This window comes from Sprattus sprattus (assembly GCF_963457725.1).
Source record: "Sprattus sprattus genome assembly, chromosome: 7".
Taxonomy (NCBI): domain Eukaryota; kingdom Metazoa; phylum Chordata; class Actinopteri; order Clupeiformes; family Clupeidae; genus Sprattus; species Sprattus sprattus.
Genome location: NC_137926.1, coordinates 36,809,525 through 36,832,139, shown reverse-complemented (window position 1 = coordinate 36,832,139; position 22,615 = coordinate 36,809,525). Strand labels below are relative to the sequence as shown.

The 22,615-nt window shown below is 44.1% G+C and overlaps 1 protein-coding gene across 1 annotated transcript; it reads right to left on the bottom strand.

The window, feature by feature from the left end:
* Window positions 1–220: 220 nt before the first annotated feature.
* Window positions 221–12,379, bottom strand: LOC308367843 (H-2 class II histocompatibility antigen, A-U alpha chain-like; the record flags this gene model as incomplete). Its single annotated transcript, XM_080841829.1, has 4 exons — window positions 221–354; window positions 5,863–6,147; window positions 11,553–11,789; window positions 12,322–12,379. The coding sequence occupies 4 exons, from the start codon at window positions 12,377–12,379 to the stop codon at window positions 221–223; spliced, it is 714 nt and encodes a 237-aa protein (XP_080697955.1).
* Window positions 12,380–22,615: the final 10,236 nt, after the last annotated feature.

Here is a 22,615-nt window from a genome sequence, read left to right as displayed (position 1 = left end):
AACTCTGGAAATCTGATTGTTGAAATCAAGACTAGGCCAACCCTGAGACTATTTTAAGCCATGTCTGAGTAATTTGGGTTTAATACATTATTTAGTCTATGACTAGGCATAATCCCTATTTTGGAAACCAGGCCAATTTGGAGGCATCGAAACAGAGAATGACACGATTTTTGCATTATCTACATTTCATTCATCTGATGGGAATGGATAGAAAGCCGCATTAGAATGCAGTTAAGTTGCACTGGTTTCCCTTGACGAGGAAGAATGTTCCGGTAGCCACTCCCAGCAGTCCCAGAGTCAAACCCACTCCACAGTACACTGAGGGACCAAGACTGGGCTCTGGCACCTCAACATCTGAGGAAGACACACACACACACACACACACACACACACACACACACACACACACACACACACACACACACACACACACACACACACACACTTCAACCTCTTAGGAAGACACGCAATCAATATTTATATATGAATCATGATCCCTAATCTAAAGCCTACAACTACGGTTTCATCAGTAAAGCCCAATGCTTTAGACAGGTGTAGGTTACTGGTGTAACTGTTAAATTGTCGTGAAGGTATCTGGTGAGACATAGCCAGTGGCGGTCCGTCAGGGCCTTCAAGGCCTTCTCTGCTGGCCAAAACATCATCAGAAAATAAATGTAATAAAATAAATTTAATTTTAATATTTTCTTTTCATAAATATGTATTAAATGATTCCCCATAGTCCATTATCTTCATTTCATGCTTCCAGCGTTGTTCATTTATGTTAGAGCTTTCATCCAATCCAGTGGCGGTCCGTGCATTTCACGACTAGGCCTTCAGCGATGTCCTACACGATGTTAAACTGAGTGAATCCACCTCCTAATACCATCATTATGACGCCATGGCTCTCGAACCAGTATATTTTATACAGAAAGGCAGTATAAGTGAGCATTGCATCACCTTAACATAGTCGAGTACAACAGACTTTATTAATATTTCCGGAGCATTTCAAATCAATACACCCGTATTAACAATACATTAAGAGTAGTAAACTCTAAGTTATATGATCGCTTGGATATTACTGTCACAACTTAAAAATAAAAGGCGATTTTCAGGGATTAGTCTACAAAGTTTTATAGACCCTTTTATGACCTACGTCATAAACGTTAAGCGCAAACATTCTGGAGGCAAAAAAGCGGAAATTTTAGCCATAGTTAGTGACAGTGCAAGAGGATTTTGGAGAGATAAAGCTAAGGATTTCTTCGTCTCGGTTTCTTCGTTAAAAAAATGCCATCTTGTTGTGTTGTGGGATGCCAAAACAGGTCAACTAAAAAAAAAAGGTCTCAATTTCTACCGCATCCCTTCGGGGAAAAGACTGTTTAATGCAAACAGGCGTAGATTCTGGCTTCAAGCTATAAAACGAGTGGACTGGACTGAAGACATCATTAAAAATGCACGCATATGTGGGTCACATTTTATATCCGGTAAGTGAATTTTGTTTATGTTAGCTGACTTGAAATTGTGTTAGTTAAATCTGAGATAACTTAGTTGGCCAAAACAGCTCCCTAGATAGCTAATGTTATCCATATCTAACTTTAGCCTTGCAATTTTAGGTTAACTTAACGTTAACGATATCTAACCATTAACGTTAGCTAACCGTTAATGTTAGCTAGTTCATAGTACATTCATTTATTCATTTCATACAATTATACAATGCATACAATGATCGTGGGTTGAGTCTGTGCTTAATTTACTCGTAGGAGAAGCCTCAATTAACTACGAAAGCCCCGACATTGTCCCTTCGCCAGAGACCTGAAGCTAAATTGGAGAGGTAAGGCGTGTTTGCTCTTGATAAGTTAGCAGCCAACAGTGCCTGCAACCTAGAGCAGGTGATGTTAACTTATGGCATCAAAGCTAGCTATCCAAGGTAACATCGCCTGCTCTGTATTGCAAGCTTTGAGAGAAATGGCAGTCAGTAGTTACCTCTATTATGTGCAATCTAATCTTACAGATTTTCAAAGGAATAAACTGCTATCTGAGAGATCTGTTAAATCACCTTCCCTATTGACTACTGATCTTTGCCCTGGTGAGAACACACTTTTCAATTCAATCAAACATGTAAAATGTACTTGTGCTACTCATTATTTGTGTTTTACATGTGTTGTCAGTAAAACTTATAATTCCTGTCTTCACATTAATGTCTTACAGTTGAAGATGAGCCCCATTGGAAGAGGATGCCATGTGCCCAAAGAAAGATTATGAAAATCTGAGGCACATGTATGAACAGATTCAGGTTGAATATGTGAGCCTGCACCAAGAGTTTGGTGAAATCCAAAATGAAAACAAGAAGCTAATAGAAGAGCTTCAGAACAACAAGTATTCTTACCACTCAATCAGAAATAACAGTGTACAGTTTCTTTTTCTCACAGGAATAACTACTATAATCTTTGACTGGTTATTGAAAAAACTAAAAGGCAATGTAGAAAAGTTTACTGAAATACATACCCTGGGAGATCACCTACTGATTGTGCTTATGAAACTTAGATTGGGTCTCACTAACACTGACATAGCATTTAGGTTTAAAGTATCGAACAGCACAATATCATGCATTTTGAGAACCTGGTTACCTTCTATGGCTAAAGTGTTGAAACCACTTATAAAATGGCCAAGTCAGACTGCTGTTTTAAAGAACATGCCCAAAAGTGCACAGAGATTTTTATAGACAGACCTAGTAACTTGACTGCCCAGGCCCAGACATGGTCTACATATAAACACCACAATACAGTAAAGTATTTAGTTGGCATTCCACCCGCCGGGGCCATATCCTTTCTATCCCTAGGTTCGGGTGGCCGGGTGTCAGACAAGCAGATTACCAATCAATGGGATTTTTAGATCTTTTGGAGCCTACAGATGACATTTTAGCTGATAGGGGCTTTTTAATTAGAGAAGAGCTTGCCGCGTATGGTGCCACCCTGCTTATTCCAAATTTCACCGAAGGAAAAGGACAACTACCAGCAAATGAGGTTGACACATCAAGACAACTTTCACTTGTAAGAATTCACATAGAAAGAGTTATTGGCCGGTGGAAGAATTTTAAAATCTTACAATCGGTCATTCCAGTGTCACAAGTTGACCTCCTAGATGATATAGTGAATGTGTGTGGTGCCCTCACAAATCTCTGCAAGTCTGTTGTTTCCAAATGATATAAAATGAACTGTGTTTGCTGATAAATGTAATCCACAAATGATATTCAGACAAATAAATGACTATGTACTATACTTTCTTTATTAAATTAAAACTATTTGAACCTTGTCTTAAGCTCATGCTTTTTTACCTCTTTCACTGCTTTCTTTAAATTTGCACATAGCCGTAGTGGAAGTGGCTGTCACATTGGACACAGTGAATCATTTTACCATAGTCTGGCTTTTCACACTGTATGCAGGCTTGTGTTGTTTTACATGCTCCTGATGTACAAGATGCCCTCCCTGTCCTCCCCATCCTAACATAGAGCTCAATCTTTAACAGCACTGCTGCAACAAGACCCTATAGCCTGCAATGTCAGATAAAAAAAATGGTATAAGACAAAAACGAGTATACTAAATGTGGCTATCATAACAAATATAAGTTGTATTGTAGCATAAATAAGAGTTACAACGCTTTTTTTTTGTTAGATGCCAAATAGCCTGGAAAATGTTTGAACCCTCAAGAATAGGTTTGGGCTTGGACGTACAGGAGACTTAAAAGAGTGTAAATATTAGCTCATTCGCTAACATTACAGTTAACCGTGGTTGCAATGGTTATGTAGTTCCTACACGTAAACCTTGACGATGAAACGTTTATGATAAGGTCGACTTACTCTGCCATGCATGTGCAATTTAACGTGAAGCGGTAGCGTTGGTGGGTTTGTTGGTAAAAACACATGGTTTATACATTATTGTCTTTTTTCCTTGTCATTGGCTTGGTAGCACCTCAGATTTTAGGACACAGAAATCATCATTGAGGTCGCAGTACTTAATATCCTGGAGTGGACATGCCCGCAGACAACGTAGTTATAGGCATCGAGTGACTTGAATGATCGTAATGTATCTTTTGTGTAAACACTGGGTTTTTCTATTAAGTATGTATAAATATCTGTCCATTTTGATGGGTCAACTATCCAATCCGTGATCGAATATGGATCGGGAAGTTGGATTCCATAACTTAATGTCAATTTATTAACGTAACTTCCGAGATCATTAGGATAAAGCGAACGCAGGTATGAACTTAAGCCATTTCTTTTGCCCCCAGAATGCGTGCGCAACCTAGAACGCTGAGCATTGTTTACCAACGGCGAAAGGGTCTATTAAGTCCACCAAAAGTAGCCTATGTGACTCAATGTGAGGTTTAACAAGTTTAACAAGTAACATCGCATTGTCCCACCTGCAAAGCAGTTTCATTAAACTTCCCATCCTCACGATATCCAGTTTTTCTTGAAAGTTCCGTCTTGAAAATGGCGTTGTAATTGTATCAAAAACTGGAATTATCAAGTTTGTGTAAACTAATTTATTTGAGTTGGTTAATGTAATTATATTTAGTCTTACCAATTGAAACAACTAGAAGAATAAGCATTGAAACCGATGTACGTCGTTTTAGCCAGCTAAACTGAGCACTGAAGCACTGCACCGGTCTGCCTCAGTATCCAATCAAAGGACGTTTACGTGTCACGTTCAACACGAGGAAAGAAATCTTCCGGGCCTTCTAGAAGGCCCAGTGTCGCCAACTCGAAATCTGATTGGTTGTCACAACTGTCTGTTTCAGTTCATTCAACTTAAATGAACTGAAACAGCAAGTTGTGATAGCCAATGGATTCCAATCATATTTCCGCTATCATGTGTTGCCACGCTCCTTTAAATCTTCCCAGAGAACAGAAATCTTCCCTGAGGCCTTCAGAATTCACATTGAAGGCCCGTGTACATCTGTCTGGCTATCACAACTTGCTGTTTCAGTTCATTTAAGTTGAATGAACTGAAACAGACAGTTGTGACAACCAATCAGATTTCGAGTTGGCGACACTGGGCCTTCTAGAAGGCCCGGAAGATTTCTTTCCTCGTGTTGAACGTGACACGTAAACGTCCTTTGATTGGATACTGAGGCAGACCGGTGCAGTGCTTCAGTGCTCAGTTTAGCTGGCTAAAACGACGTACATCGGTTTCAATGCTTATTCTTCTAGTTGTTTCAATTGGTAAGACTAAATATAATTACATTAACCAACTCAAATAAATTAGTTTACACAAACTTGATAATTCCAGTTTTTGATACAATTACAACGCCATTTTCAAGACGGAACTTTCAAGAAAAACTGGATATCGTGAGGATGGGAAGTTTAATGAAACTGCTTTGCAGGTGGGACAATGCGATGTTACTTGTTAAACTTGTTAAACCTCACATTGAGTCACATAGGCTACTTTTGGTGGACTTAATAAAACTTTGTAGACTAATCCCTGAAAATCGCCTTTTATTTTTAAGTTGTGACAGTAATATCCAAGCGATCATATAACTTAGAGTTTACTACTCTTAATGTATTGTTAATACGGGTGTATTGATTTGAAATGCTCCGGAAATATTAATAAAGTCTGTTGTACTCGACTATGTTAAGGTGATGCAATGCTCACTTATACTGCCTTTCTGTATAAAATATACTGGTTCGAGAGCCATGGCGTCATAATGATGGTATTAGGAGGTGGATTCACTCAGTTTAACATCGTGTAGGACATCGCTGAAGGCCTAGTCGTGAAATGCACGGACCGCCACTGGACATAGCAATATGATAATATATGCAATATAAATACCCATGTAGATATGCAGCTAAATGATGTAACGTGTTACCAAACTCTCTTGTCATGGGCCCCTCCAGTGCCTGGTGCTCCACAGTGCAGGTGTAGATGTCCCCCTCCTGAGGGGTGAACTTCAGGGTGAAGAACTGGTTGTAGGAGAAGTCATTAACATTTACACGGAGCTGACTGCTGCTCACTCCCTGGGTCACATTCTTGTTGTTCTTGGTCCACTGCACGGTGAGTCGAGGAGGGTAAAACCCAGTGATGAGACAGATGAGAGTGTTGACAGTGCCCACCTTCACCTCATCTCTGGGGTAGATGCAGCTCATGGGGGGGGCTGGGGACGACATAAAATAGTGAAATAGAGTCCCCTTGACAGGAAGACATTAATTCAATTCAATTCAATTTTATTTGTATAGCGCCATAACAATACAATTGCCTCTAGGCGCTTAACAGAGCCCAGAGCCTTAACCCCCTAAAGCCATTACTGTGCTACAAAAATGTATCATCAGTGACCAATGACACTCACACACACTGTGTACATAAGAGACATACAATGAGGGAGAGACAAGGCGTAGCTATCTTCCAGTCCTTTTGTATGCAGTGAGACACTCAGTAATTACTGCAGTCTCTCCTGAACCATCCTCTCCAGTTTCAACGTCAACCCATTCTTCTTGAGTTTCTGCCCTGTGCTCCTTCTCCAGGTTTGCCTCGTAGTTTCCATGTCAGTGCCTGTTTTGTTATTGCTGTTGTGTTTCTTCGTAGTGTGTGTCCGATCCAGCTCCATTTTCTCCTTAACAGCTGTACATCTACTGAGATGGTCCAGACTGTTCGAACTCCACACCTGGCTGCAAGCAACCTGCGCCTCATCAGACACTAGCTTTGTTAATAACTTTGACTTGTTCTGGGAGAGGCCCAGCCTGCTGAAGCATGATGGCCTCCACCCGAACCGGAGCGGAGCCAGTGTGCTGTCAGACAACATGAGGACCACCCTAAAGAACTGACATCCTGTAGAAAACATCACAGACTCATGCCCCCCAGGTAGTAACTCTAACACTTTCTATGAAAATGATTCTGAATCTGTCAATGTTTTCTACAGTGCATTAGGCCTATATGATTCCACTACCTCAGAACAGGCTGCTTCATATAATTTTATGGCATGCACCTATAATCCTATTCTAGTTTTAATCTCTACTCGACGCCTAATTAAAAACAAAGGCCATAGTTACAATACTAAAAATAGAAGCCCAGCAAATATTCTATCTATACCCCGGCATATTCCTCCTTCCTGTGACCCACTATATCCAGAAAATATTTCAATGGCAATACTAAATGTTAGGTCACTATCAGGCAAAACATTTCTCATTAATGATCTTATATGTGAACGTAAATTAGACTGTATGTTTTTAACAGAAACCTGGCTAAACATAAATGGGTCTGCAGCTCTTATTGAAGCGTCCCCTCCCAATTATAGCTTTTTTCAGTCCTTTAGAAATGGTAAAAAAGGGGGCGGGACAGCCACCATAGCCACGGATGCCCTGTGCTGCAGGAGCATCTCCTTCGATGAGTTTGCCTCATTTGAATATCATGCCATAGTTCTTAAGTGCCAGCCTACTGTTCTGTCAGTAACTGTGTATAGGCCACCCAAGCAATGTCCCACTTTTCTAACAGACTTTTCAGAACTACTCTCCATTATCCACACAAACTACGATAAGATTATTATCACTGGCGATTTTAACATACATATTGATAATGGGAACGACTCAAAGGCCCGGGATTTTATGAATCTCTTAAATTCCATGGACTTTACCCAACACATCACTGAACCCACTCACAACCGTGGCCACACCCTTGATCTAGTTATTACAAAGGGTCTTACGACTGTTATATCCTCTATCTGTGACCTTGCTCTTTCTGACCACTTTTGTATTTTCTTTACAGCACTGGTACCTAAAGTTAAAAATAGTGCCGAAAGTTTTATTAAGAAACGCTATCTTAACTCTGCAGCAGCTGAGAATTTCAAAATAATGATAACTAGACAAGACATAACTAATACAAAAACACCAGAGGCGGGGCCATCATGTGTTAATGATCTAGTAACTACTCTAAATACAAAATTAAGGACAGCACTTGACTCTGTAGCACCATTGAAACAAAAAAAGGTTTTAGCCAAACAAAAAGCTCCATGGAGAAATGAGGACATTATTAAACTTAAGAGATCCTGCAGAAGGTCTGAGCGTACATGGAGAAAGACCAAGCTACAGGTCCACCTTGATATTTTTAAGGATCAACTCTCAGTTTTTAATAAAGCAATAAGAAATGCTAGGAAGGATCATTTCTCTAAGTTGATATCTATAAACTCTAACAATTCCAGAGTCCTCTTTTCAACAATAGATAGCCTTATAAACCCTGCACCCAAAGTAGATGATAGTCTTTTTTCCACCTCCAAATGTGAGGAATTTGCAGCATTTTTCAGAGATAAGATAACAAACATTAGAAATAATATTGCTCAAGAAATTCCAAATGTTTTGTTTTCCGATCCCCCTCCACCATGCTGTACCAGTATTAGCTTTTTTGCACTGACTGATATAGAAATGCTGAACAAAGTAGTGTCACAAATGAAGCCGTCTACATGCCCTCTTGATCCCATTCCCACCAAATTTTTTAAGACCATCTCTGACTCTGTATCTAAGGACATTCTAGCCATTATTAACTGTTCCTTGCTTACAGGTGTTTTCCCATCAGAACTTAAAACCGCCTTGGTGAGACCACTGTTGAAAAAAAGCAGTTTAGACTCTTCTGTTCTAAACAACTATAGACCAATCTCCAACCTTCCTTTTCTTAGCAAAATCCTAGAAAAAATTGTCTTTAAACAGTTAAATATTTTCCTAGATGCTAATTGTGTCTTTGACACTTTTCAATCTGGTTTTCGATCCAATCATAGCACAGAAACGGCATTAGTCAAGGTTGTAAATGATCTCAGGATTAATGCTGACTCCAAAAAGCTATCTGTCCTGGACCTTCTGGATTTTAGTGCAGCCTTTGATACTGTTGATCATGATATCCTTATTGACAGACTTGAAAAGTGGGTTGGCCTCGCTGGTCCAGTCCTAAACTGGTTTAGGACCTATTTAACAGGCAGGGAATACTTTGTTGCCCTCGGAAACCACAGCTCCAAAAACATTTCTATGACCTGTGGGGTCCCTCAAGGATCCATTTTAGGCCCCTTGCTTTTCAGTCTTTACATGCTACCCCTTGGTAGTGTAATAAGGAGGCACAACATCGACTATCATAGTTACGCGGATGACACCCAGCTCTATATTTCTGTAACACCCAACAACTACAGCTCTATTGATTGCTTGGTAAATTGCATTTCTGATATAAATGTATGGATGTCACAAAACTTTCTCCAGCTCAACCAGGATAAAACAGAGGTATTAGTCATTGGTGAAAGAAATGAAAGAGATAAACTATCTGCACATTTAAAAACAGTAGCACTTAACACCAAGCACCAAGCCAAAAACCTAGGTGTCATATTAGACTCAGATCTCAATTTTGAAACCCACATCAAAAATATAATTAAAACATCTTTTTATCACTTAAGAAACATTGCTAAGGTGCAACCGTTTCTCGCTCAGGCTGACACCGAAAGACTGATGCACGCGTTTATCACAAGCAGGCTAGACTACTGTAACTCTCTTTTGTCTGGTCTACCAAAAAAAGCCATTAGTCAACTACAAATAATACAGAATGCAGCAGCGCGAGTTCTCACTAAAACAAGAAGGAGAGCGCACATCACACCAGTATTAAAATCCCTGCACTGGTTACCTGTTAGTTCTAGAATAGATTTCAAGATTCTCCTACTAGTCTATAAATCACTCCATAGTCAAGCACCTGAATATATAACAGACATGCTCTCAAGGTACACACCCAGTAGAACCCTGAGGTCCTCCGGCACTGATCTCCTAATAGTACCAAAAGCTAGGACTAAGAGACATGGGAGAGCAGCTTTTAGCTTCTATGCCCCCAGCCTTTGGAATACTCTGCCAGAATACCTAAGAATGGCTGAAACGGTTGATACATTTAAACATACACTCAAGACATACCTGTTTGATCTGGCTTATCACTCACTGTAAAAATGTATTAATTTAACATATTTTGAAACATTTATTTATTTACGAATCCGTGTCTCTTTACAAGTGTTTGTAACCCCCAATTAAGTACCGCTACATCAAATGTGTTTCCTGTTTGCCGAGTGGATGCATGTACGGCCCCGGCAAACAGAACACAACAGAAATGTGGTGCCCTGTTGTCATGTGATGCTCTGTTGTCATGTGATGCCCTGTTGACATGTGTCGCCTGTTGACATGTGATGCCCTGTTGACATGCGTTATGTGATGCCCTGTTGCTATGTGATGCCCTGTTGCTATGTGATGCCCTGTTATCATGTAAAATGTATCTATTTTACATTTATGGAACGTTTACTTATTTATCTATCTATGTCTCTTTACAAGTATTTGTAACCCCCAATTAAGTACCGCTACATCATATGTGTTTCCTGTTTGCCGAGTGGATGCATGTACGGCCCCGGCAAACAGAACACAACAGAAATGTGGTGCCCTGTTGTCATGTGATGCTCTGTTGTCATGTGATGCTCTGTTGTCATGTGATGCCCTGTTGACATGTGTCGCCTGTTGACATGTGATGCCCTGTTGACATGCGTTATGTGATGCCCTGTTGCTATGTGATGCCCTGTTATCATGTAAAATGTATCTATTTTACATTTATGGACGTTTACTTATTTATCTATCTATGTCTCTTTACAAGTATTTGTAACCCTCCCCCCCCCCCTTTTATTTCCCTTCTTTCCTACTGTGAGGCGCATTGTGTTACCTTTGTGTATGAAATGCGCTGTACAAATACAGTTTGATTTGATTTGATTTGATTTCTTGTTTCATGCATTCCCACAGGTTGATGTTGCTTATTGTGTTTGGCCAGAAGACTCCAAGGATGCGTCTTAGGAAGTGGTTTATGAAGGTTTGTAATATGTTTGTGATGTTATTGGTGGTTCTCCAGGTTTCGGAGCCATAGAGCAGCACGGTTTTGACGTTGGAGTTGAAGATTTGAAGCTTCGTCTTGAGGGAAATGTTTATACTTATAACATTATTGTTTAAGATGTTAAATGCTGTTCTTGCGTTCCCAATTATTTTCTTCACGTCCTCCTCTGTCCCACCATCAACAGCTATCACACTTCCCAGGTAGTTGAATTTGTCGACATCTTCCAGTGTCTGGTCCCCGATGGTTATTGGGTCCGTGCTCTTGCTGATAACATGTACACCTTACTAATGCTGGACGTCTATAAAGCCTATTAAGTGTCTACTCAGTAAAGACATTTACATCATGAAAGAAATCTTCAAATCAACTTTACACTCATTTACTGCAGCCATTTCTACAATAATAATAATAATAATAATAATAATAATAATGTGCATGTTAGGCCTACTTGGTCATTTGTTTCAGTTTGGCTTTAGTGTAACAAAACTTTGCAGGATCTCAAAGACAATGCTGGACATTTATAAAGTTGACTATGTCAACGCCTATTTCTAAAACTGCACTATTTTTTTTTATGTGGAAAATCATGTTGTCAGTAAACAGCTTTGGCCTTAACTATATCATATTAGTACATGAACAGTGATTCAAACTTACTGAAGAAATACATTGAGTGATGTTATTAAGACTCACCTTCTGCTTCTTCTGGACTTTTGTATGCTTTTATGTATACATCCAAGTTTTCTTTGCAGATTTGCAGGTCTATAGCTGCAAGCACAAATTTGCCTTTCACATATTTATACGGATCAGCAAACTCAGGCAGTGTAATATCGACCTCGCCCTTGGTCAAGTCTGCGTGGGCCGCTTCTTCCCCATCCAGTCCAACCACCTCATCTCCATCTGAGTCTGTGCACCCAGTCAGGTAAGTGTCTATTTGAAACACAACAACAACACACAGTTTTAAACCCCCTGCACAAGCTGATAAATTACATGTCAATATGTGTAAGTGAGAGGGACACTTCATCCACACAACTTTCACTACAGGTATGTATATAAATACAAATAAATATTATTTAGTTTTATCTCAGTAGCTCTTCACAAACCCTGAAATCATCATGGAAGTTTATTAGGACTAATTTATAAATGATCTCATTGATATTTTGCAGCCTATCCTCAGCGTACACACTATGATTTTCTCACTCCTATCACCATCATATACTGGAGTTCTATCCATGGTGAACTGTTGTTAAACAGGACTTTAATCTCACATTTAATTTAATTTGAAATGGACGGATAGGCATTAACAGTATTACTCATAGATTATATGTGAACAACTCATGCTGTTACATTATCTATGCAGTTTTTAACTTTTTGCTCATAGTAAATAATTCAATAGTGTTTTCTTTCCTCAGCATTCTCAATGTGAAAACCCCAGTTAACTAAAAAGAAGCAGTTTACTCACTCTTAGTCTCTGTGCAGATAACCCCAGTAAAGACCAGTAAAATCCATGTTAAAGTCATCTTTGGATGCAGGAACCGAAGGGGTCTTAGTTTTGAACAGAGAATGAGAGCGCAGGGAAGACAAACTCTCTCAGACTACAGAGGAACTCAACTGAGACACGCTCACCCAACAACCAATCAGGTAATCAGGTTCCTCAGTGCATCATCTGTGTCTGGAAGAAAACTCCTGTCAAATTTCAGTGTAGGACTTTTGTCAATTCTTTAGCGCATTAATGACAAACAATATATATTACTCTCTATTTTTCTTTTACTGTTTCTCTCTCTTGATTTTCATATACTGTTTAAAATCAAACCACCCACTGTTTCTCAACGTTTGATTTGATCAAATGTTCACTGAGGTTTTTTTCCTGCTGCATTCATTACATTCTGAGACCAAAGGAAAAGTAAGAGATACTGTATAAGGGCTCCATACTCCAAAACTACTATCAGAATTAAGGTTTCCAATAAGGCAGCAGTTAAGGTGATAACATGTCTTATCTATAAGGATAGAACTATCCGTTCAAATGCAGGGTGTCCGAGACATGTCAAATATTTTTAGTTAGTTTAACGCAAGTTAGTTTAACACAAGCAGCTAACAATAGACCTGCTTTGAACCAGGAACAAACAGAAATCGCAGAAAACTGCAACGGAACGAGCAGTCAAATCCTCCGACCTAAACTGCAGTGAAACAAAGACATCACAGCAAAGACAACTGTATTCATCTACGGACATCTTCATCTATCTACGTAAGTATTATCTCTTCTCTGACTCATCAACATCAGATCCGCCAGTATGACTCTTTCCAAGGGACTGGTATTAGCCGACATTCTGGGCATTTAGCTATCGCAGCTTATTCACAACCTAGCTAGGCGTAGGACTGTTTATATGCCATTGTTCATGTGTTTCATAGGTTTTGTTTATCGAACGTAACCGTTTATATTTTTTCATTGGTAGTTGGCTTCGCCACACCATCCAAGGGTTATCTTTAAGATTGCTTATCTAGGGTCTTCAACAGGGTCTTAAAGTTCAAGTTCAAGTATTTATTCAAGAGTCAGACTGGGCATTGAAATTCTTAGGACAAGACACTGCACAACAACCTACCATAGCATAACATAAACTAACATAACATAACATATAAATACTCTGAACATAAATTACACATATAATAAATATACAAAATAAATATACAATAACATCTGCTAAACATATAATACACATATAGTAACCTAAACTAAACTAATATACCTGTACTTACCTAAAGACAAATCAAATGTGCCTGGTATCAGGTAGTGCAATATTACTGTAGTGCAAACAGAAGAAAACTGTAACATGTAAAGTGTAAGGTGGCGAGCCTGTATCACTGTCCATTTAAAAGCCTGATGGCCCTTGGAAAGAAACTGCTCTCCAATCTACGGGTGCGAGATTGAATACTTCGGTAACGCCTACCAGAAGGCAAAGGGGAAAAAAGTCTATAGGATGGATGGTAGCAGTCTTCAAGGATCCTGCCAGCTTTTCGGATGCATCGTGTGTGGAAGATGTCCTGCAGGGCTGGGAGCTCCCTGCCTATGATAAACTCTGCAGACCTGACCACACTGCGTAGGACCTTGCGGTCCTTGGCTGTGCAGCTCTCGTACCACACTGTGATGCATCCAGTCAGGATGCTCTCTATAGTGCATCTGTAAAAGTTAGTGAGGACAACTGATTCCATACCAAACTTCCTGTCTCCTCAGGAAGAAGAGGCGTTTCCAGGCCGCTCTCACCACCTTGTCCGTGTGAGCAGACCAGGTGAGATCACTGCTGAAGTTCTCCATGAGGAACCTGAAGAAGCTGACCTTTTCCACTTCGGATCTGTTGATGTGTAGGGGTGCTTGCACTTCCTCCTGCCTTCTCCTATAGTCCACAATCATCTCTTTAGTCTTGCTGATGTTGTGAGAGAGGTTATTATCCTGACACCATGTTGTCAGGGTATCAACCTCCTCTCTGCAGGCTGACTCGTTATATTCAGTGATGAGGCCCACAATGGTTGTGTTGTCAGAAAACGTCACGATGAGATTTGAACTGTGTGTAGCCACACAGTCATGCGTGAACATGGAGAACAGGAGGGGGCTGAGCACACAGTGATCACAGTGGATGAAGTGCGGTCACCGATTCTCACCACCTGTATTGGGATGTTCTGAGTCCCAGTTCTTTGATCTTGGAGAAGAGTCTGGAGGGGATGATGGTGTGGAATGCTGAACTAGTGTTAGTGTTAGTTAGCATTCTCAAATATGTATTCCCTTTGTCCAGGTGGGAGAGGGCGGTGTGCATAGTCAGGGCGATGGCATCGTCTTTTGGAAAGACATAAAACAGAACTAAAAAAAAGTTTGAGTTAACTTAAGGTTTTGATATTGAGTTGAAATTCAGGTATTTTGATTAAACATGTTTTAAATTCATCAGAGAGTCCTGACTGTGATGTTGAGGAGGACGTCCTCACTGAGAAGAGGGAGCAGGAGATGAGCCTGGTCAATCAAGAGGAGCTTCCTGTCCCTCTGGATACAAGTATGTTCAAAATACAGATTAAATGACAAAGTGATTACACTCAAAACAATAAGTTGTTCAATGTACTTGATATTGTATTGGGTTCAAACTTATTTAATACTATTATTACAGAGGAAATAACTAACTTATGTGAAACTAACAAGACTGTATTAAGTAATTTCAGTATTAATTGGTCAAGTCAGCCTTTATTGATAAGAAAGTGTTGACCTAACTAAACACTTTGTTACACTGACCTAACTCACTAATTTAATTCTAACTCAACTGGATTTACTAACACCAACTGAACAACTTCTTGTAGTTCCAATTTAACTGACTTAAATTGTCACGATCATGGCAGCCATTGCCACAATTTGGCGACCTCTTGTGGCCAAAGGACCTTTTAATGGACTTGGTGTTTTTCTGTGTTTGTTATGTGTCCACATGTGCTTCTGTTCTATTTCATCCTTACTGACCGCTAGACGGTGCTTTCAGCACTGGATGTTCCATCTCGCGCACGCGCAGGTCGAGTGTATACCAACATAGTCACGTCGTGACCCCGATGACCCCCGGAGAGTCTATATCTTCCGGTCGGGTCAGGGAATCTGTTCCTTTTATCTTCTCGCTCGCAGGTAGTTGTGTGTAAGGAAACCAAAGTTTGAATTAAGTGCTTAATCCTGTTCCGTGCCGGTGGCCTCGCGACATAGTCGGAGCTGCGAGCATTTTCGCCCTCCAGAGGCCGCACCGATTGTATTGGATAAGTACTTTGATCTTTTCTCAATTTATTGCTGGTTGCAACTATCGGCATCGCCTGCGCTTGCCGATAGAAATGCGAGGCCGTAGTTAATTATGCTGTGGTTTAGGTAGCGTACTCGCCCCTTCCCACCACTTAGGCTGTTAAATTACGTTGCCTAACCAGCTTATGCCGCGAAAAAGTGTTGATATCGTGGTGACAGCGGTGTGTTCGCCCCTCTCCCACCATTCATTGTGTTGCGATTACTACCTACTGGTCTTGTGTAGTTCGCTCCTTTATCAACGCTCACAGAAACGCAGTTACAATTCCCTAGGGGATTACTTGCGTGTAATGAATTCTACGAATTCAAAACTGAACTTGTGGAGTTGGCATAGTCCAAAGGGTAAGTCGCCGTTTACAACGCAAGCGACCAGGGTTCGCATCCCGCCTCCGGCGCTTTAATATGCAATTGTATCATTCTGAATTCATTTTCATGTTGTGCTATTGCGATTGTTACGCTACCCCCACTGCCCCAGTCTAGCGGTGGAGTTGGCAGTAGATTGCTTTGTTGTGGCTAAAAAGAGTTAACTGTCATAGTGGTTGTCCCACACCCATAGCCGCTGGAAGGACGCGCTTCGCTTCTTCTCCCAGTACTCAGAGGAAACGCATTGCAATTCCGCTAGCTAAATTACCTGCGCATGGTGAACGCCTATCTGACTACAGTTAACAATGTTCTTCAGTGATGCTTAGCCCACCTGAAAAGCCGCTGGTTACCACGCCAGCAACCAGGGTTCGCAACCCACATCCGGCGCCCCCACTTAAACCTGAATTCACGTTGAATTAATTTCAGGTCGCTGGTTTACCACGCCAGCGACCCGGGTTCGCATCCCGCCTCTGGCACTAAATTGAATCCTCAATTGAATTGAGTCAGATTCATTAAAATAAGTTCTCCCTGCAATATTTGTGGGAAAGCCCAGTATTATACTGTTGTTCCAGTTCATTGTTTGTGGCCATCCACCCTCTCCTGGTGAAGGCAGTGTGCTCGCTCCCCGCTCCCAGCACAGGTGTGGTCTGTATCAGCCAGCCGATCAATTCAATTATATAGCGCTTCTTTAAATACTCAAAGACACTTTACAGAGTAGTCTGACCTAGGCCATACATTCAGACAATCATACCAGTGGTGGTAAGCTACATCAGTACCCACAGCTGCCCTAGGGCGGACTGACGGAAGCGTGGCAGCCAGTCGCCAAACGGCCCGACCCACCACCAACGTTCATGCAGTTCATACCATGTCATGCATGTATTTGTAGTTGTTGGCCTGCAAATATTTGTCGGTGAAGGCAGCGGTTCCTGCTTCCCTCTCCTGGCATCTATTCCGCGCTATAGCCCCGTTAAGTGTGTCCATTCCCCTCTCTGGTGAAGGTAGTGCTTTCGCTCCCCGCTCCCAGCTCAGGTGTGATTTATAAAGTATTTGTCAGTGACGGTGAGTAGTCCCTGCTTCCCTCTCCTGGCATAGATTCTGCGCATAGCCCCATTAAGTGTGGCGATTCCCCCCTTTCTGGTGAAGGTAGTGCTTTCGCTCCCCGCTCCCAGCTCAGGTGTGATTTATAAAATATTTGTCGGTGACGGTGAGTAGTCCCTGCTTCCCTCTCCTGGCATCTATTGTGCGCTATAGCCCCATTAAGTGTGGCCATTTCCCTCTTCTGGTGAAGGTAGTGCTTTCACTCCCCGCTCCCAGCTCAGGTGTGATTTATAAAGTATTTGTCAGTGACGGTGAGTAGTCCCTGCTTCCCTCTCCTGGCATAGATTCTGCGCATAGCCCCATTAAGTGTGGCGATTCCCCCCTTTCTGGTGAAGGTAGTGCTTTCGCTCCCCGCTCCCAGCTCAGGTGTGATTTATAAAATATTTGTCGGTGACGGTGAGTAGTCCCTGCTTCCCTCTCCTGGCATCTATTGTGCGCTATAGCCCCATTAAGTGTGGCCATTTCCCTCTTCTGGTGAAGGTAGTGCTTTCACTCCCCGCTCCCAGCTCAGGTGTGATTTATAAAATATTTGTCGGTGACGGTGAGTAGTCCCTGCTTCCCTCTCCTGGCATCTATTCTGCGCTATAGCCCCATTAAGTGTGGCCATTTCCCTCTTCTGGTGAAGGTAGTGCTTTCACTCCCCGCTCCCAGCACATTGTGGTTGACTGTTGATCCTTAATATCTGTCGGTGAGGGCAGCGGTTCCTGCCTCCCTCTCACGGCATTTATTCTGCATCTATATCTATTCTATAGTTATGCTGATTAACCCATTGAGTTGGCTATTCCCCTCTCCTGGTGAGGGTAGTGCTCTCGCTCCTCGCTCCAAGCACAGGTGTGGTTTGTAGTTTGGCCTGCAGGTATTTTGTCGGTGACGGCAGCGGTTCCTGCCTCCCTCTCCCGGCATCTGCTCTGCACCGTATAATTCGTTGTGTGTGGCCATCCACCCTCTCCTGGTGAAGGTAGTGCTCTCGCTCCCCGCTCCCAGCACAGGTGTGGTTTGTAACTGCTGGCCTGTGAATATTGTCGGTGGAGGCAGCGGTCCTGCCTCCCTCTCCCGGCACCTAGTCTATTCTGATTGTCCCCATTATGTTGGGACCATTATTCACTACTGAGGCTAACTACTACCGTTCTCTCTCAGTGGTGCGTGGGTTGCAGACATGGTGGGCAACCACTCTTGTGCGGCCTGCATGGCCCCCTGCAGGTGGAGGGTGGCCATGAGCGATGCCCCTCTTGTCTCTGTGTCGAGCACCTGAGGGCAGGGTTTCAGACAACCCCTGCATGAATTGCAGCTACATACCGCAGGCAGTGAGGGCGGCTAGATTGGCTGGGGCAGAGCAGCTGTTGGGTCTGTCACATGAACAGCTGACAAGAGGTTGCTAGTTCGATTCCCTGTCGAAGCGCCCTTGAACAGACACTGGACCCCTGATTGCTCCTGATGTGCAGTGTGCCATCAGTGTAAATGTAGAGATGTGTGTACTTTGTAGGTCGCTTTGGATAAAGGCGCCTGCTAAATTACTGGCCGTAAATATAAATACCCCGGCCCAGCGATGCAACCAAACTGCCCACCCTCCTGGACAGGGGTGCCATCGAGCCGGTAGACCCCCTGACACAACCCGGGGGTTCTACTCAACCTACTTTCTAGTATCAAGGAAAGTTGGCGGACTCCGTCCCATCCTCGACCTGAGGGGCCTCAACAGGTTCCCTAAGGTCTTGAGGTTCCGCATGCTGAGCATGGCGAGAGGTTCTGCATACAATAACCAGGGGGGAGTGGTTTACGTCAGTAGACCTCAAGGATGCCTACTTTCAGGAACCCATAGCGCCACACCACAGACGGTTCTGCGGTTGCGCTTCAGGGACATCATTTTCAGTTCAGGGTGCTCCCAGTTGGCCTCTCCCTTCCCCACGTGCCTTCATCAGGTGTGTGGTGGCAGCCCTCTCACCCCTACAGTCGCAGGGCATGACAATCTTGCCGTACCTGGGCGACTGGCCCCTTGTGCCCCGTCCTGGTCTCAGATGGCCCGGACACGCTGCATCTCCTTCAATTTAGCAAAGAGCTGCCTGGTCCGATCGCAGATCACACTCTTCTCAGGGTGACTCTCGATTCAGTCGCCATGAGGGCTTGTCCATCGCCACGGCGATTGTACGACGGCCTATACCTTCTTCCCCATTCAGGAAGGCAGGCAGTTGCGTTACGCGGAATTCTGCGCCTTCTAGGGAAGCTGACAGCAGCTGCTACTGTGGTCCCTCTAGGCCTGCTGTCGCTACGCCCCCTCCAGTTTTATCTGGACGCCGAGCAGCACCGGCACAGGAGACCCAGGGTGTCACCTTGTTAATGTTCTGGGGCTGCGGGCTGTGCACAGGGCATTGCAGGCTTCTGCCCTTCTTGGAAGGCCGACACGTGCTCGTGCGGTCAGACAAGGTTTCGACCGTCTCCCATATCAATCACAAGGGAGTTGCGTTCCGCCAATCCCGTTGATTTTTCCAACTCTACAGAGAGTTCTCCAGCAGGGCCACAGACTGCTGCTGGTAGCCCCTTCTGGCCAGGGAGGACGTGGTTCCCACTTCTGTGCAGGCTGCAGCGGGGTGCCGCTGCGCCTCCCCGACAGGAAGGATCTCCTGTCTCAGTTACAGGGTCGGATATGGCATCCCGACCCTCATCGGTTGCAGCTGTTGGCCTGGCCGCCGCAGGGCCCAACCCACTGCTGACAGATGTTCGGACGTTGTCCATAATACCATACTGAATGCCCGGGCATCCCCTACCCGGGCGCAGTATGAGGACAGGTGGCAGCTGTTTGCCGCATGGCGAGGGCCCCGTGCTTTGCGTGGTCCCGAGCGCCTTAGAGTTCCTCCAGTCACTCCTGGATGGGGGCCGGTCCCCGGCTACCCTGGGGGTGTATGTGGCAGCTATCCTCCCATCATGCTCTGGTGGATAATGACACGGTGGGGAGCCACAGGTTGGTGTCCCCTTTTTTCTGAGGGGCGCGTTACAGCTGCGCCCCCCACAAGCGCGGTGCGCCCCAGCGTGGGATCTGCACCTTGTGCTTGAGGCCTTGTGTTGTCTCCTTTTGAACCCCTGGCTCAAGACGGCTTTCTCGTCGCTGTCGCATTGGCGAAGCACGTTGGGAAGCTCCATGCACTGTCCATGAGCGGCCCCTGTTAGGTGGAGCCTGGATGGCCCAGGGGTTACCCTGTGGCCGAATTCAGTTCTTCTGAAGGTTACACAGTCAACCTCAATCGACCTATCCACCTGCCGCAACTTATTCCCCCTGAGGGGGAAGACAGGTTGAAATACTGTGCGGGCCCTGAGGGCATATGTGACTGCGACCGCAGGTATCGGCGGTCAAATCGGCTTCCTCTGCTATGGTGACCCTAGGAGGGGCTCTGCTTTTTCCAAGCAGCGACTGTCCCACGGGGTGGTGGAGGCCATCACCCAGGCGTATAAAGGAAGTGGGCACCCCCTGCCATCCGGGGTGAGGTGCCACTTCACCAGAGCTGTCTCGACATCCTGGGCAGCCTCGCGGGGCATTCCCCTGGAAGATGTCTGCGAGGCAGCGTCATGGGCATCACCTAGTACCTTCTCCAGGTTCTACCGGGTGAGTGTTGCCACTCCTCAGCCATTGGCTGTGATCCTGTCACCTAAACATATAGGGAAGTGGGCACCCCCTGCCATCCGAGGTGAGGTGCCACTTCACCAGAGCTGTCTCGACATCCTGGACAGCCTCGCGGGGCATTCCCCTGGAAGATGTCTGCGAGGCAGCGCCATGTACATCACCTAGTACCTTGTCAAGGTTCTACCGGGTGAATGTTGCCACTCCTCAGCTGTTGGCTGTGATCCCGTCACCTATACAAAGGGGAAGTGGGCACCCCCTGCTATCCGGGGTGAGGTGCCACTCCACCAGAGCTGTCTCGACATCCTGGGCAGCCTCGCAGGGCATTCCCCTGGAAGATGTCTGCGAGGCAGCGTCATGTACATCACCTAGTACCTTCTCCAGGTTCTACCGGGTATATGTTGCCACTCCCCAGCCGTTGGCTGTGGTCCTGTTGCGTGACTCTGCTGCTTCCTCTCAGTAAGGCAAGTGATAGAGTTCTTCGTGACTTTGTTGGTATACGTCATCCAGTGCTGAAAGCACCGTCTAGCGGTCAGTAAGGATGAAATAGAACGAAAGTTACGTATGTAACTACGGTTCTATGAATCACTGGATGACCGCTAGACCGTTCCGTCACTCAGAATCCTCGTGCTCTCGCGAGAAGATTGTGAAGGAACAGATTCCCTGACCCGACCGGAAGATATAGACTCTCCGGGGGTCATCGGGGTCACGACGTGACTATGTTGGTATACACTCGACCTGCGCGTGCGCGAGATGGAACATCCAGTGCTGAAAGCACCGTCTAGCGGTCATCCAGTGATTCATAGAACCGTAGTTACATACGTAACTTTCGTTGTGATTGTGTGCCCTCACCTGTTTCCCGTTATGTGCCCTCACCTGTTTCCCATTGTGTGCCCTCACCTTTAAATACCTGGCTAGTTTCCCTGCCCTTTGTTGAGTCATTAGTTTGTCTTTGTGCCACTGTGTGTTAGACTGTCATTGTTAAGAGTGTGTCGTGGTTAGTTAGTAGTGCTCTTAAGCACTAAGCCTTTGTATTAAGACATGCAGCCCACGTATGCACTTAGGTGCCTCTAGCTTTAGCTAGTTTTGGGCTGGTGCCTCGCTGTGGTTCTCAAGCCACTCTTTGTGTCTCCTCAGATACGAGCACTAGGAAGCGTAGTGCTCTCTAGCACCTTGTCGCCTCTAGCTATAGCTAGTGCCAGGATGGTCTCGTTCCCATGCCGCTTGCTGTGAGTGGTTCCTTGAAGCCTGCCACAGGTAGTTGTTATTCAGGTCTGCCTGAGAGCTACACTTTTTGCACCTCCTTAGTTTTTGCCTTTTGCTCTCATCTTCTGTATTTTTTTGGGGAGTTTCCTCTGTGGATGATTTATCTGTGTGCTGGACTACCTCTGTATGGAAACATTCTGCCATTCGATCCTCTCAATAGCACACTGGGTTAAGCGCTGTTTAGCACGCCAGGGACCCGGGTTCGCATCCCGACTCCGGTAACCTGACAAAAATAAGTACTTAAATGGTTTTCATTGTTATAAAGCTAGTGAATGTATATTGAACTTACGAAACCGGGGTTTGTCAACAATTTCCACACAATGTAGTTAATCACAATACAAAAAAAACAAGGCTGATTTCAGTCTGTTTATTGTTGCACAATGACGCACACGTGCATATATTAGGTGACGACACAGGACACACACACACACGCAGGCGGAGGTCGCCAAGAATTTGACTTCTGAATTTTCCCATCCTGGACTGTCCTTCCTCCAGGACACCAGTGGGCAGCTTTTAAGCACCCGGGGACCAAGTGAAGAGAACTGTCCATCTTGGTCAGGGATTGACAGGAGAGTGTTCTGTTGCATGTTTTTCTGTTGGGGTCCTTGTGAACAC